Source organism: Camelus bactrianus, chromosome 6 (genome assembly GCF_048773025.1).
Source record: "Camelus bactrianus isolate YW-2024 breed Bactrian camel chromosome 6, ASM4877302v1, whole genome shotgun sequence".
Taxonomy (NCBI): domain Eukaryota; kingdom Metazoa; phylum Chordata; class Mammalia; order Artiodactyla; family Camelidae; genus Camelus; species Camelus bactrianus.
This window is the reverse complement of record NC_133544.1, coordinates 74,295,985-74,311,534: the sequence shown is the minus strand read 5'-3', so window position 1 is coordinate 74,311,534 and position 15,550 is coordinate 74,295,985. Positions and strand designations below refer to the sequence as shown.

The following is a 15,550-nucleotide window of genomic DNA, read 5'->3' as shown; positions in this document are numbered from 1 at the left end:
TTCCCACCCTTAGTTTTGGCCACCATTATTTTTCAGCTAATGTCCCCAACAATCTCCTAACTGACCCACCTGCTGCTAGTCTTAATTAAAAAAAAAAAAAAAAAAAGATTTCCCACAGTTTCTAGAGTGACCTGTCATAAAGTCTGATCTAACATACAGAGGTGCGTTAACCTCTTACCTAAAATTCTTTATGGCTCCCAGCTCTTTTAAGGTTCAAGTCCAAACTTCTTCCAACTGTTTACAAGGCCTTTCACAATCTTACATCTAATTCAACAGCTTCATTGACTGCCATGTCCCACATCCCCTCCACTGTCCCTTACACTTCGTATTTCAGCCTTTATTTACTTGGCCATTTCAACTGAATTACTAATGGTTCCCCAAATGAGCCACGTCTGGCATAGCCTCTGCACTCTACACAGTCCTTCCCTCTGCCTGGAACATTTCTTGACCTCTCCACCCAGACTCTGCAATTTAGTCTTACATTCCACTGGAAAGCCTTCTCTAGTTACTCTAAGAACTTGTTCCAAGAATACTCACACTTACTCTTTCCAGAGCACTGAGTACACTGAACTATTACTATTTACTTTTCCGTATCTTCCACTAACTATACGCTCTTTTAAGGACAGGGATGACTACATTTGACTTGTCTGTGCAGTTGTGGCACCTGGAACAGTGCCTGGCATGTAGCAGGCATTCAATAAAATGTTGTAACAGGAAAAATGAATGGATGAATAACAATACAGGACTCTGGGGAGTCTAATTAAAACTCCAAACTGCATGTGAAATCTCTGGGAAGCTACAAGTCTACCTTAAGAGACAAGAGTGATTATGAATCTCACAGATGTATTTTCTATTCTGTAATCTCACACTGTGAGGTAGTAAGTGTTAAGCTAAGATAAGCCAAGTGTTTACATCTAACGACTTTATGGAAGGTGCCCACGCTATGCAGAGCTGGGGCGAGGGGGTGGATGGCCAGAGGTCATTTCACTGTGGACTAGCCCCCCACCCTCCAGCATGAGGGTGCCAGGCTTCCTGCTGTGCTCTCACCAAGTCCTGCAGTTCTCTCAGTTGTTTTCCGGTCAGTCCCCCAATGCCCAGATCCTCCTCATCCTCTTCTGGCTGGGCACTGACATTACCAGAAGACGGACCCTGTTTGATAAAGAACTCTTCATGCTGGTCCAAGAGGAGTCCATGTAGCATCCAGGCTGAGAGCTGCTTATACATGACCCCGTGACACACGGCCAGGATTCTGAGAGGAGGAAAGCAAGAGCCTTAGGAGTCCACTTAGAGAACACTAAGCCCAACGCGGGCACAGAGGGCAGGCTGTGAACTGCCACAGGATGAACAGAGGCCTGGGAGTTTCGTCAGTCGGAAGGGAAATGACCAATTAAGCTAAAAATAATTGTGTGATTTTAACTTAAATGTCTGTAAACTAAGTGATTAAATTTCCAAACTTGTAGCCTACAGACCGAAGTCGGAAATGTTCAGACTTCACGTCTTCTTTCCTCCTTTTGAGTAAAGCGAGTTTCAAAAGGGATGATCCCTGTTAAAATTAAATGGGTTTATTTAGGAGTCTCTTTTCAGCTAACACAGTATTAAATTAGTTTTATTTTTGTTGGAATCACATAATGAGAGTAGATTCAGTATGTGAGACGCAGGTATTACCTGGAAAAGTATTACCCGACAAAATGCAGAGACTAAAACAAAATGCAGAAATGTCTTTGGAGGTTGGGGTATTCACATGGTCTCAAGGGATCACCCCTCAGATACCATCTTAATGACAAAGGGGAAAATGTCCCTCTAAAACAGATCTGGTGGAAAATATCTAAATCAAGTGATCAAACTTTACACCAGTAATGGGACAAACATACTTTTTGTGCTTTCTGATATGATCCAACAGGAAAGAATATGATATATGCAGCATCCTTGTCAAAAACGTTCAACCTGAGCCTAATCATGATGAAATAATCAGAAAAATCCAGATTGCGGAACATTCTACAAGACAACTGGTCAGGACTCTTAAAATGTCAATGTCATCAAAGATTAAAAAAAATAGAAAATGCAAGGAAGTGGACTTTCCAAATTAAAGACTGAAAAGACCTAACAACCAAATGCAAATATGAAGACTGATAGGATTTTATTTTTTCTACTGAAGTAATAAATTTACAATGTTGTGTTAATTTCTGGTGTAGCACTGATTGGACCTTGACTGTAAAAAAGAAAAGCTAGGACTTTTGAGGGACAACTGGGGAAATTCAGATATACTTTGGATATTATTGAATTAATGTTAACGTTCTTGGGTGTAATACGGGGTTGAGGTTACATAAGAGAATGCCCTTTTCTAAAAATAGATATAAGCTCAAAGTATTTAGGGGTTAAGTGTTATATTTGTGACTACTTTCAAATGATTCAGCAAAAAAATTGTGTTGTGCATGCACCAGTGTGTTTACTTATACATTTCACAGTTCACAGAGAGGAAGAAAGAAAAGAAAAATCAAATGTGGCAAAATAACTGGTGAAAACCAAAGGATATACAGGTGTTCACTGTACTGTTCTTTAAACTTTTTGTAGATTTGAAAAAATTTTCAAAACAAATTAGGGAGAAAAAGAAACTGCTATTTGTAGTATGCTAACTGAATGGAATCTCTCTTAAAAAAACACAATCAAATGGGAAGCCATTTACATTTTTCACATCTGAGTATGTGGTCTGTAAAATTTGGTCCCTGCAAATGTACAACATGTATATAACATGTTATTATATGAGATTTTATATCCTATGCATAAAACTACATATATCCACATAGAGAGAAACTGTAGAGGATATACACCAAAAGTTAAATTAGGTTATCTCAAGGGACCGAGATTAGCGGTGATTTTTTCCTTCTCTTTGCATGTCTATATTTTCTACGGTCAAAATGCAGTTTTATCAGAAAACAAAACCCCCACAACAATAGAGAATTAAGTCCCTAAAACATGTTTTGGAAAGTTTCCTGCTCTTCTGAGAATTTATTTGTGTGGTAGTTAAAGTAGAGATTGTTTAAGAGTTGTAAGATCATCAATTCCAATTTTGCAATTAATGCCATACCCTCTTTTTAAAAAATAGGGAGGATGAGGGAAATAGGAAGGTCGAACAAGCAGTCTTTGATCATACTCCACATATATTGAATGCAGTTGTAATCATAAGACATATAGTTTTGTATCCTTTTTCCAGTATTGTAAAAATATTCTTATTTGTTGTTATAGTATTTATAATTTTAATTGCTTATAGTCTATCAAGTGAATAATATATATTAAGCTTTCTTCTGCAGCTGGTAATTTTTGAATTTCTTGATATAGTAGACAACATTGCAATAAATGATGACAGTGCATATGGTTATTTTCTTTTGACTAATTTTGTTAGGATAAAATTCTTAAGAATGGCATTATGAGATTATAAAGCCGCTCAAAATACACATATTTAGACACAGCCAAGCATAATCCGGCACATGTAATGGAAATTCTCCAAGGAAAATGAGATCCAAAATGAAAAAGGATTTCCTCAAGGCCATCTAGGCAGCTAGATCCTAGCTTCAACACACTTTATAACCCTCTTTCTGCACTTTGAGCCATTGGAAGGATTGCATGGGCTCCTCTGCTCATAGGGCTTTTCTCTCCTGGTCATAACTTTCCCCGGAGGGAAACCTGAGATGACCGGAACATAAAACATGTGCAAAGTCAAGTCTCTTTGACCAACCACCCACCCTCCAACCCCAATGAAGCCACAACTTACTTTTCTAGTGCACTGCGAACAGGAGGCAACCCTCCACAGCTGTGTTTGTATACTGTTTCCAGGATCTGACAGCCATGAATCTGGGGAAAATACAGCCTTGTCAAACTGGATTCTGTTCTAATAGTTCATGCAGCACAATCTCACATTCCACATTCAATGCAGAGGGCACAATCCACAGAGAATGGAAGTAAGCTTTCTCATAAGAGCTCTGCATAGTTCCGATTCTGATTCCAATTCCAACGTGTATGGGGTTTTCCCACACCCCCAAGCAATTCTCTGACACCAGCTGGGGTGTCCTACCATCCAACTTAATTCTAACACTACACAGAGATAGCGTCAGATTCCACAGGTAAAGGGCTCGGTCCCACAAGCCTGCCCTCCACTTCTGACGCCAATAACAAGCCCAGGTTGTTACCTGTGCTCCTCACAGGCTGGCTATCAGAGGTTCCTACAACCCCCTCCTTCACTAGTTTGCTAGAGCAGCTCACAGAACTCAGGAAATCCTTTTATTCACTAGATTACCAATTTATCACAAAGGACACAAAAGGATACAAATCAACAGATGAAAGCTTACATAGGGCGAGGTCCTGAAAAAAGGAGCTTCTGTCCCAGAGGGGCTTGGGCCTAGCACAGTGGGATGTAGGGGTGGCCTGGTTCACCAACCTGGAAGCTCTCTGAATCCTCCATTTGAGTTTTTATGGAGCCTCTGTTATAGGCACAGCTGATTAAATCACCTAAATCACTGACCATTGGTGATTGAACTCAGCTTCCAGACCCCAGCCCCAATCCCTTCCCCAGAGATCAGGAGGAGAGGTGGGAGTGAAAGTTCCAACCCTCCAATCACACGGTTGCTTCCCCTGGCAACCTGCCCCCATCGTCCAAAAGTCACTGCATTAACATAAACTCAGGTGTGCTCGATGGGGGTTTGTTATGAATTCGTCCACTTTTATTGCTCTAATTACTTAGGAGATTACAAGTTTTAGGAACTCTGTGACAGAAATGGGATGAAGACCAAATATATATATTTCTTACTACAAATCACAATATCACAATAGTTGTTCTTAGGGTTCGGACCCTCCCCCCTCTCCCCCCTCCCCCCACCCCACCCCACCGCCCAGCAGCATCAGCATCACCTGGAAGCCAGTAACAAATGCAAATCCAGAACTAGTGAATCAGAATCTCTGGGGTAAGACCCAGCGATCTGGTTTTAACAATCTTCTCCAGGTGATTCTAATGCACAATGAGGTTTGGGAACTGCTGCACTAGGGAAACCAGAATTTTCTAGAGTTGAAATTCCAAGCAAAGAGGTAGAGAGCTCTTTCTTCAGATTAAGGCCTAATTCAGACCACTTATGAGGTATACACTTTTCTAAAAACCTGCTTCCTCTTTCTATGTCCTCTTGGCTCTCCTTTAAAAAAAAACAAAACTGCTTTTTGAGGTATAATTCACATACCATAAAATTCACCACCACAATTCAGTTTTAAAACATTTCCATCACCCTCAAAGAATCCCTTGTGCCTGTCTGCATCATCCCTGTTCTCACCCACAGCCTATGTTCTTGACAACCTCATTTTTTTGAGCCTTAGCACACAGCTTCCTACCACCACCCTGGCAAGAGGGAAGGTTCGCCCATCTGCAATCCTTCTACTCATTTTCCATTCTCCTTCCTGTGGCCAATAAAGCTCAGAGTCAACTGAGAGATGCAGCTACGCGTGGACCCCTATACTAACTCCACTTATCTAGAAGGTCCCCTCCAACCTTGGGACATGGTTAGTAGAGCGGTTAAGAGCACAGTCTTTGGAGTCAGACATACCTGGGTTTATATCCCAGCCTACCATTGACTACCATCTGTGTGACTCTAAGCACATTCCTTAACCTGTTTGACTCCTTAGAGGACTAACTGTGATAATGTATGTGAAGCACTTAGCAGTATTTAGCAGGTATACAGCAAGTGCACAGTAAAAGCTCGATGTTATCTGATGAGGGCAATCAGCTTTGCAGAGCCAAAGAGCACCTCCCCTACTGGCATTTCTGGAACAGGATGAACGCAGCAGAGTATAAGTTTCTAGACTTATACAACAACAGCAATAACAACAAAATCAAGCAGCAACCTGGCAAATTAACTGGTTAACTAGTTATATTCAAGTGAACACTCCTAATAGGCTAAGGCACAAATTTAACAGCTTAATAACATGAATAAACTAAACACGTTTCCCCATTTGTCCTTTTGATTCAATTATGAATCAGCAGATTCGTCCAATGTAAAATCTCAAAGCACCACAGTTACTCATTCTGTCCAGAAAAGACATGTTCTGGACATTGGAGGCCCTAACTTTTCAATGCGTATGATAAAAACTTGTGATAAGAATAGGCATATTTAGGAGGAGGGTATAGCTCAGTGGTAGAGTGCGTGCTTAGCATGCATGAGGTCCTGGGTTTAATCCCCAGCACCTGTACTTAAAAAAAAAAAAAAGGCACATTTAACTAACAAACATCTAGGTTTCACCCAACTCTTAGAAAACTGCCAAAACCCTAAGGGTAAACCTATTACCGCCTTTCTTTCTAAGGATTAACTTTCTGCATCTCTGCAAGATCCATGTTCAACAGTTCTAAATCCTTAGTGCCAAAAGCTCTCACCTCCAAGTATCCATACATTACTCTCTCACCCAGCAGCTTATTGAAGTACATCTATCATCATTTCCCACATCTTCTGGACCAGGAGGTGCTTAAGGGCAGGGTCATAACTTATTTTTGCATTCCTGATAATTAGCGTGATACCCAAGCAGATATTGCTGAATGAATAAATAAATAAATAAAAACTAGGGGGTGGAAAGGGATAAACTGGGAATTAGAAATTTGCACCTCTTGGGGAGTGATGGAAATGTTAGCTATCTTGAGTGTGGTGGTGGTTTCATTGGTGTATACATCTATCAAAATTCATCAAATTGTTCATCTGAAATACGTGTACTTTACTGTACAGGAATCATACCACAATAAAGGTGTTAAACATAAGTAAACACATACATACGTACGTACTACTGAAAACTAGGGTCTTCAGAAAAGGATGTAAAGGAAAATTAATTATGAGTATTTCCTTTGTGTTTACCAGAGCGAAAGGAGAAAGAAAAATTCTCACCTTTTGACTTTTAATTTGTTCTACTACAACCATTACAGAGGGGAAAAGGAGCTGGAACTGCAAAGCAGAGAATATTAGGTTGGTACAAAATTGATTCAAATACAAGGGGAAAAAGTCACTCAGGAAATGCCTTCATTTCTAAATAGCCCCACTTAACATAAACATGGCAAAATCACAGAACAGCCAAGACCCAGTATCCCAAGGCAATTTGATATGGGGGCTGGCTGCGGACAGAAAGGGCAGACAGAAGCAGTTTCTATGCCTGAGGCCAATCTAGAGCCCTAACAGCAGACAGTAGACTTTCACTAAATTTGGAGCTTTTCAAAGTTCTGATCTAGGAAAGCATACAAAATATAAAACGCTAGGCTCTGAATCCAGAATGAAAAAAGTTCTCAAAAACAATATCATAAATTTGATTATTCTAATGGTATCAACAGATTCCAAAGCATTTTGTTACCCGGGCAGCATACCTGATCTAAGGAGTAATTGACATGTGAGATGGAGAGATGGGGGTCAGCCAGGAACTGCAACAAAAACACTGTGATTAGGGCTCCACACAAATTATCTTTAATCTATTTGATCTATGAAAACTGGAAGGGAATCTGAGAGTAGGCTTAGGATTCGTTTTAGGCTATTGAGAATTCATAATTTACAGTAGATTATTAATTTTAATTTTCAAGTGATAACAAAACCAAAGCTAGGGCTCATCTATAGTCACTCAGGACCCTTTGCCATGATCTGCACGCCATTTTGATCATGGCTTGGGCAGTCACAGAGAGTGCACTGTGCCTTCCAGCCACGCAGAAAATAGCTCATTCTTTACCTGACAGTATCAAAGGGCATTTCAAATTCAAGAACAGGCCCTGATCTGCTGTCCTAGAGGTGTTGTTTCCCACATCCCCTCTCACCTCTTGTTCCAAATCGAGCAATGCTTGGCGATAAGGCTGCAAAACTGAATCTAGTCCCGTGCAGAAGGCCCTTAGGTAGATTCCATGTAACCCACCTTGGCCCTGCTGAGATGGATGGTGATCCTGAAATCAAACAAAGAGAAGTCAGCTTCTCAGCTCAGACCCTGAAACCCAAAGAAGATGTTATCCTTTATTAGTGGCACTGTTTTTTCTTAAATAATTCCCTATCAAACCAGTTCTTCCCTAAGAGGAAAACCTGACTGAAGAGACAGATTTTGAGTCCTGACCTTTTAAAATGTGATAATATTTTAATTTTCCAAGTGGCTCAGATGTTCCAAACAATCAGACATTACTCCATACTGTCAGTGGAGATTTTTCTATTACTCAATTCTAATCTTGTAACTTCCAGCTTAAGTCACTTCGGTGGCTTCCCCTTGCCCCAGAATAATATCTAAACTCTCTTACAAGGCATACGATGACTTCTGCATTCTGTCCCGTTCCCTTTTTCCAAAATTATCTTTCACTGCTTCCAATTTCACATACTCATTTCCAAACTACTCAGAGTTCACTGAATATGCCTTGCTCCGTTTCTCACCCCCGTGAATTTGCGTGTGTTCTGCTTATAACTGCACTCATCTTTGTGACACATACCTGCTCTTCCTGCAGGACCCAACTCAAGCATCTCTTCTCTGCAAAGCCCTGCCTAACTCCCCCTAGGGAATTAAAAGCTCCCAACTTTGTTGCTTGCATAGCATCTCTATTTTGTGTTGGAATTGCACTTTTGTTTATCTGTCCTCTCACTAGACCAGGAGCTTCACGAAGCGAGGGCCCACACTTTATTCATCTTTGCATTTCAGTTCCTAGCACAGTTCTTTAAAGAGAGGGTAAATATTTACCGAATAAACAAAACGGACTCAATCCTCCTTCCAACAATGCTTCTCCTGCCTGGCATGGCAATTCATCAGAAACATAAATCTGATAGCCAACACGGGGAGTTACAAGACATTCACCAAGAGGCTATTTACCAATATGGCTTGTCTTTCAAGAACACTGCAATTTTTGTAAGTGCATCCTTCTTCTACGTGGGGGAGTTGCAGTTAACAGTTGACTAGAGGCCATGATGACTAGCCTTTCTGGCCATGTACTGATTTGAGTGATCAGTGGTGGTGGTAGATACCACAGTAGAATTCAGCAACAAATGTGGTAGGAAGCTTGGGCTCAGGGGTTATAAGGCACAGTGTAGCCAGAGGATGCTGCAAAGGGTACAAGTAGTCCCTAGAAACACATGTTCACAGCTATAATAAGAACAGCATGGGCACAGGGTGAAACAGACCAGACTGGCTTACAATCAGGCAATTTTGTTTTCACTCTGTGTCATTCCAGACAACTGATGTCTTCTTTTATCACAAAATGAAAGAGAAAATGAGCATGCTTTTTACTTTTCTAAAAAAAGAGATACTATAGACATCTTTAGAATTTGAGAAAGTAGGAATTCACATATAAGATCCACATGGTCACACAAATATAGAACAGGTTTTTTCCCAAGTGTTATATAAAAAAAAAAACCTTAAAATTACAGGACTTTTCATCAAAATTAATATGTATATATAGGCTCCAACTTTGAAAATCATGTCATTAATATGATTTCATAGCAAGCTTTGAAAACTGTGTCATTAATATGATTTCATAGCCAACTGGCATTGATTAAACTTAAATTCATGTTTAGCCTGAGTATTTTCTCTGCAACAAAATCAGCTGGAGAGAGCCAGAGTCCCTGTCCGAGAGGAAAATATAAGGCATTATTCTTCAACTCCTTTGCCCCACAGATTACCATCAAGGGTCTGACAACAAACTCATGCAACAGGTGGTACTGACTGCATTGTTTCAGAAAAGCATCCTTCCTTTCTTTTCTAGAAGTCTCTACCTTTCTCTTCAACCAGAATCATTCTTTCCACTCGAAAACAGTCATCACTGAATCAGTCACACAGTTCAACAATCTTTTTACTTACCACTGACAGAATTGCAGACTGTTAAAAGCAAACTTCAAAATTTCTCTTAAAAAAATTTGAACCTTTACTGCATACCAGGCACTTCACATGAATTACCTTGTTTAATACCTCACATAGGTCCTATCTATTATTCCCATTTTATATGAAAGGAAACTGAGCCTCAGTTATTGAATGAGCATCAGGTTACTGCAGAGCAGTCTATGGCCAGTAAATGATGGAAGGGACACAAATCCTTGACCTCTACAATATACAGCACTGACTTCCAATTAATTCATATTAATGGATAATATTTATGAAGTGCTTACCACGTGTCAAGCACCTTCTCTGGCTTTACTCTTATTTACAAATAAGAAAAATGAAGCCTGAAGATTTTAGTTGCCTGCCTCAATGTGACAAGGTAGTCAGAAGCAGAGTGGCAAAAGAATTTGAAATAATGCTTTGTGTTTTCACCTCTGGAATTGGAACTCTGGTCCAGCTCGAACTGATTTAATTCAGTTCTCCTAAAACTCAGGCAAAGCCAATCTGCCTAAATTGGTCCCTGTGTATGTTTTCCCCTTGTTTGAGGTCCAGTCACCTGGTGTTCACTTGAGTAATTCCAGTGATGAGAAATTCACAAGTTCTTGGCACTTAGGTCACATGAATTACCAATGGATTCAGTGAAAGCTTGATGTAGCTCCTGCCCTCGGGAGGTGTACCCTCCCTGAGAACAGGAACCTACCTGCTGCTGCACGTGGCCCGTGTATTGTTCGATGAACTCGGTGAAGCGAATGTAGTCTGTGCCCAGCCGGCAGAGTCGATTCAGGACGCTGGTTTCACTGGGATGGAGAAATGGGAAGTCCTGTGACACCTGCAGGAGAGGAACAACGCTAAAAACACTGATGCCTGCTATTCACTGCTCGCTAGCACTATCGTTTCCCTCCGCAAGCTGCCCATCTAAGATTGGTAGGTTCTAGAAAACGGAAGTATTTCCAAACCAGTGCAAAGACATTGTTCCCCATCCCCAACCTAATTAGTTATTTATTGAAATAGGCAGTGGTGGACGGTCAAGAATTCAAACAATACACAATGGTGTTCATTAAAAATAAGTTGGTCTCCGCAGAGGCAGCTACTATTACCTATGTCTTTTTTTTAATTAAAGTACAGTTGACTTATATTGTCAGTTTAAAGTGTACAACATAATGATTCAGTATTTTTATAGATTATACACCATAAAAAATTATTATAAAATATTGGTTATAGTCCTGTAGTGTACATTACATGCCTGTGACTTAACTTATTTTTTCACTGGTTAGTTTGTACCTCTTAATCCCCTTCACCTATTTCATCCCTTCCCCTACCCTTCTCCTTTCTGGGGACCACCATTTGTTGTATCTATGAATCTGTTTCTGTCTTGATATGTTTGTTTCGTTTTCTAGATTTCACATATAAGTGAAATCATATAGTATTTGTCTTTCTCTGTCTGAGTTATTTCACTAAGCATAACATCCTCCAGGTCCATCCATGTTTTCATAAATGGCAAGACTTCATTCTTTGATATGGGTAAGTATATTACCTATTTCTAGTGGAATCCTCCAGGGATAGTCTATAAGGATATATGGATTTTTTTTTTTAACCTGGTTACAATAAAGTCTCTTTAGCAATACTGCTCAAACTTGGGTCTGCAGACTCCAGGGAGTTCTCAGACATATTCTTAGGATTTACAAATTCTCTATGAAATTTTAAATTTTGTTTTCATTTCAATAAAAATGTAAAATTAATATAGCATACTATAATCTGTAAAAGCACCTTAAAACTGGACATATAAAGTTAGCATCCATATTTCCATTTGTATTTTTAATTTAAATCATGGCCAAATGATAGCCTAGTATGGTGTATAAAAATGTCACAGCAGTTCAAGTAGAAAAACAGTAGTGGGAAAATGTATTCATTCAATCAACTTAAAAAAATCACCGCAAAATATACATAAAAATTAGCATTTTAGCCATTATTAGTGTACAGGTTAGTGGCAATGAATGCATTCATATCGTTGTGCAACCATCACCACCATCCATCTCCAGAACTTTTTCATCTTCCCAAACTAAAACTCTGTACCCATTAAACAGTGACTCTCCATTGACCCTTCCCCCTAGCCCTTGGCAACCATCCTTCTACCTTCTGTCTCTGTGGATTTGACTACTCTAAATACCTCATGTAAGTGGAAGCATACAATATTTATCCTTTTGCAACTGGCTTATTTCACCTGACATAGTGTCTTCAAGATTCATCTATGTTTTAGCACATGTTAGAATTTCTTTCCTTTGAAAGATGAATAATATTCCACTGTATGAATATGTCACATTTTGTTTATTTAACTAATTTGTCCGTGAACACGTGAGTTGCTTCTACCTTTTGGTTATTGTGAATAATGCTGCTGTGAACATGGGTGTGCAAATATCTATTTGAGTTCCTGCTTTCACTTCTTTTGGGATATACCCAGGAGTGAAATTGCTGGATCATCGGGTAATTCTATGTTTAATTTCTGGGAGCATCACCGCACCATTTTACATTCCCACTGGCTATGCACAAGGGTTCTAATTTCTCCATAACCTCACCAACACTTGTTGTTTTCTTTTTTGGTAATAACCATCCTAAAGGGTATGAAATGATATCACATTGTGCTTTCGATTTGCATTCCCTAATGATTAGTAATATTGATCATCTTTTCATTTGTTTATTGGCCACTATGTATCTTCTTTGGAGAAACAACCAACTTTTAATGAACACTTACTTATCCCAGGCACTGTGCTAACATTCCAAAATTAAATAATGAACAAAATCAGATATATTTACTACTCCCAAGGAACTTACCATATTTCATATTCATGTTGTATTGTATTTGGTGGATGCCATCTTTATATGACAGTAAATGTGGTAACAAACAGGCAAAGAACAAATTTTCAGTTACTGATTGCACAATAATTTGATTAGGAATCCACTTAATGTAGATTTTAATGACAGGATGTTAACCATATCTTCAAATTAATAACTTAAGCGGTAGCATGACATAGTGCTTGAGAACCTGGTCTTTGGAGCCATAATGCCTGGGTTTGAATCACTGAGTTGCCTCTTACTTGCTTGATATTTTAGGCAAGCAATACCCTTCTGTGCCTCAGTTTTCATATCTATAAAGTGGAGACAAAGTGTGAGGATTAAATAAATACATGTAAATCACATGTGCCAAGCACATAGCAAATACTCAATACATGACAGCAATTTTTGTATTATTAGGACAGCTCTACACAGTAATTAAGTGATGCTCCCATTAAAATCGGCATTTTGAGCAGTGCTTGTTGGCAGAGTTCTAGAAAAGTTCAAGGTCCGGTTATTCTGAAACAGCAATCAATACCTTAAAGCTACTGGTACCATTTGGTACAACCTACTTATATGAATAGGCATTCTCTACATTAGAATTACTGAAGTCAAAACAGAAAATACAGAGCCAGATCTGTCACAAAGTCCTTCTACTGTTAAACTCAATATTGACAATTTAGTTTTAGCAAAACAACAGTTTATGTTGTTGGATCAGTGGAAGTTCTGCCTCCCAGGGACACTTGGTGATGTCTGGAGGTATTTTTGCCTGCCTCAACTCAGGGGTACTACTGGCATCTAGCGAGGAGAGGCCATGGATACTGCTGAACATCCTACAGTGCCCAGGGCAGCCCCCTCCACAAAGAATTATCCAGCCAAAATGTCAGCAGTGCCAAGGCTGAGAAATTGTATTAGATTAATGTCAATCTGAATGTATCTATTTGGTAGTTTTATTTATTTTGTAAAAATAATTGGTTTATAGCTGTTGAAGAGTAATATGCTTGAGTTTATAGTTGGCTTAAAGTGTATACACATTCAATATTTCAATGAAATGATTTTTATCAACATTGGGCATTCATGACAATTTTTCCTTTTATTCAAATGTGAAGAACACTGTTCTGCAGAAAGTACTCAATGTTTGCTGGTTTTGGTGGTCTTTTTTTCCCACAACTATCTTAATACCTACTGTGTGGCAGAAACTGTGCTAGGTGCTCCTGGTACATCTATGAAGAAGACCATTGTGGTCTTTGCCCCCACGGGCAATCTATGTGAGAGAAAACCTATTCACAGGTAATAACGATAAATAGTATGAACTGTGATGTCCAATAAGGGAAATAAACCAGCTGTTGTGATAGAAAATAATGGCAAAAGGAATATACTTAAAAAGGTGGTCAGAGAAAGTTCTTCTGAGAAAGTAACAATACAGCTGAGAACTTCAGGAGGGAAATATCTAACTGAAACTTTTTTAATAAGAAAAATAGGAAGGCAGCTATCTTTCCCATATTCTGTTATCTTTCTACTTCAGACAGCCAAGCATGCACAAATACTTCCTGAACATTTTTCTCCTATATGCGTGGCATTGTGCTAGTTTTACACGGGAAAATAAATAATAACAAAAGGAATCTGGCTTATAGGTTTTGTAAATCAAGAATGCAATTTTTCTGCTCCTCAACAGCCTGTACTACCAATTTTTCTGCTCCTCAACAGCCTATACTACCAATTCTCATAGGAACAGGCACGACTTTGCGGTCAGACAGAGCTAGTTTCAAATCTTGCTTTGCCAAGACTGGCCACCTGAAGTTCTCTGGGCTTCAGTTTGCTCATTTGTAAACTGGGGCTAACAATACTCAAGTTATTAAGTTACTGAAATGATTAGATAATATTACTAGAAGTAGAAAAGAGTGGTTCAGATACAGGAGCCAGACAGATCTGGGTTCAAGACCAAGTTCACTAATGGCTATGTGATACCTGACACCGGAGTTAATCTCTGATATGGAGATAGGTGGTTGTGAAGATTAAATGCATACAGTATGTAGCCCTTTCTCCTCATACATTCCTGTTACACGAATGTTACACGTAGCCCCCCCCCCCCCCAATTCTAGTGCAGACATTTTCTGGGCAAGGAGTAATGAGGGAAATACTCTGACTCACTTTTTCAATCAACAAAATTGATTGAACCTTTATAGTATGTTAGGCAGTATGTATTTGGACTAGCTTTCAAAACTCAGTTTAAAACAGAGTGCACGATTAAGATGGGAGAAGGTGCCTCCCTCATTTTACATCCAGTCTCCCAGCAATTTCAACCTTAGGCCGGGTCCTGGATCCTCTCCTCCTCGAAGGCGGAGACATAAGGGGTCTGCCCTGTTTCCCAGCCTAGGCCCTCCCAAGGTGTCTACACCACCCTTAGGCTGCACAGCGCCCCAGTTACCCGCCCAGGAACATGCTGCTCCAACACCTCAGCCCCTGCAAACCCCGCCCCTTCGGTCCCTCAGACTCCTCCCCCAGGCACTGGCTCAGGTCCACCCATTCTGCCTTTGCTAGTTCCCGCGCTCCGGGCCGGACAGTACCTGGAGGCCACTCCGCTTGTTCCAAGTGAAAATGGACCCTGGGTACCCGCTCAGGGCCAAGAGCAGTTCGTGGATCATTCCCACGGCGGACGTCAAGTCCCTGTATCTGTCGCACCCTCCTCCAGAGCCTCACCAGGTGACCACGGAGGCGAACGCTCCCTTCTCTACACGCACACAGGCTCCCGAGACTGGCAGTTCTTCTTGACTTTATCCGCACAGACAGTTGCCGCGGAGAGCAGACGGGAAGCCGGGAAGGGGTCGGCGCGCCGTGTCCCGGAAGTGCGCCGCGCTCTGCTGGGCCCACCCGCTAGCTC

The 15,550-nt window shown here is 40.2% G+C and overlaps 1 protein-coding gene across 7 annotated transcripts in view; it reads right to left on the bottom strand.

Moving 5' to 3' along the window:
- Window positions 1-15,525, bottom strand: part of TUBGCP4 (tubulin gamma complex component 4) — a 39,285-nt gene extending 23,760 nt beyond the window's left edge. For 3 of the 7 annotated variants that reach the window (XM_074366016.1, XM_045524338.2, XM_010965227.3), the window contains exons 1-7: window positions 15,237-15,524; window positions 10,541-10,669; window positions 7,814-7,936; window positions 7,376-7,429; window positions 6,906-6,962; window positions 3,770-3,849; window positions 1,048-1,249 (exon numbers count right to left, since the gene is read on the bottom strand). In XM_074366016.1, the coding sequence (XP_074222117.1) occupies window positions 1,048-1,249; window positions 3,770-3,849; window positions 6,906-6,962; window positions 7,376-7,429; window positions 7,814-7,936; window positions 10,541-10,669; window positions 15,237-15,314 (723 nt within the window). In that variant the 5' untranslated portion in view covers window positions 15,315-15,524. Of the gene's footprint in view, window positions 1-1,047; window positions 1,250-3,769; window positions 3,850-6,905; window positions 6,963-7,375; window positions 7,430-7,813; window positions 7,937-10,540; window positions 10,670-12,669; window positions 13,325-15,236 lie in introns of those variants that run through there. The other 4 variants (XR_006728379.2, XM_045524336.2, XM_074366018.1 and 1 more) reach the window with 3 other exon arrangements.
- Window positions 15,526-15,550: the final 25 nt, after the last annotated feature.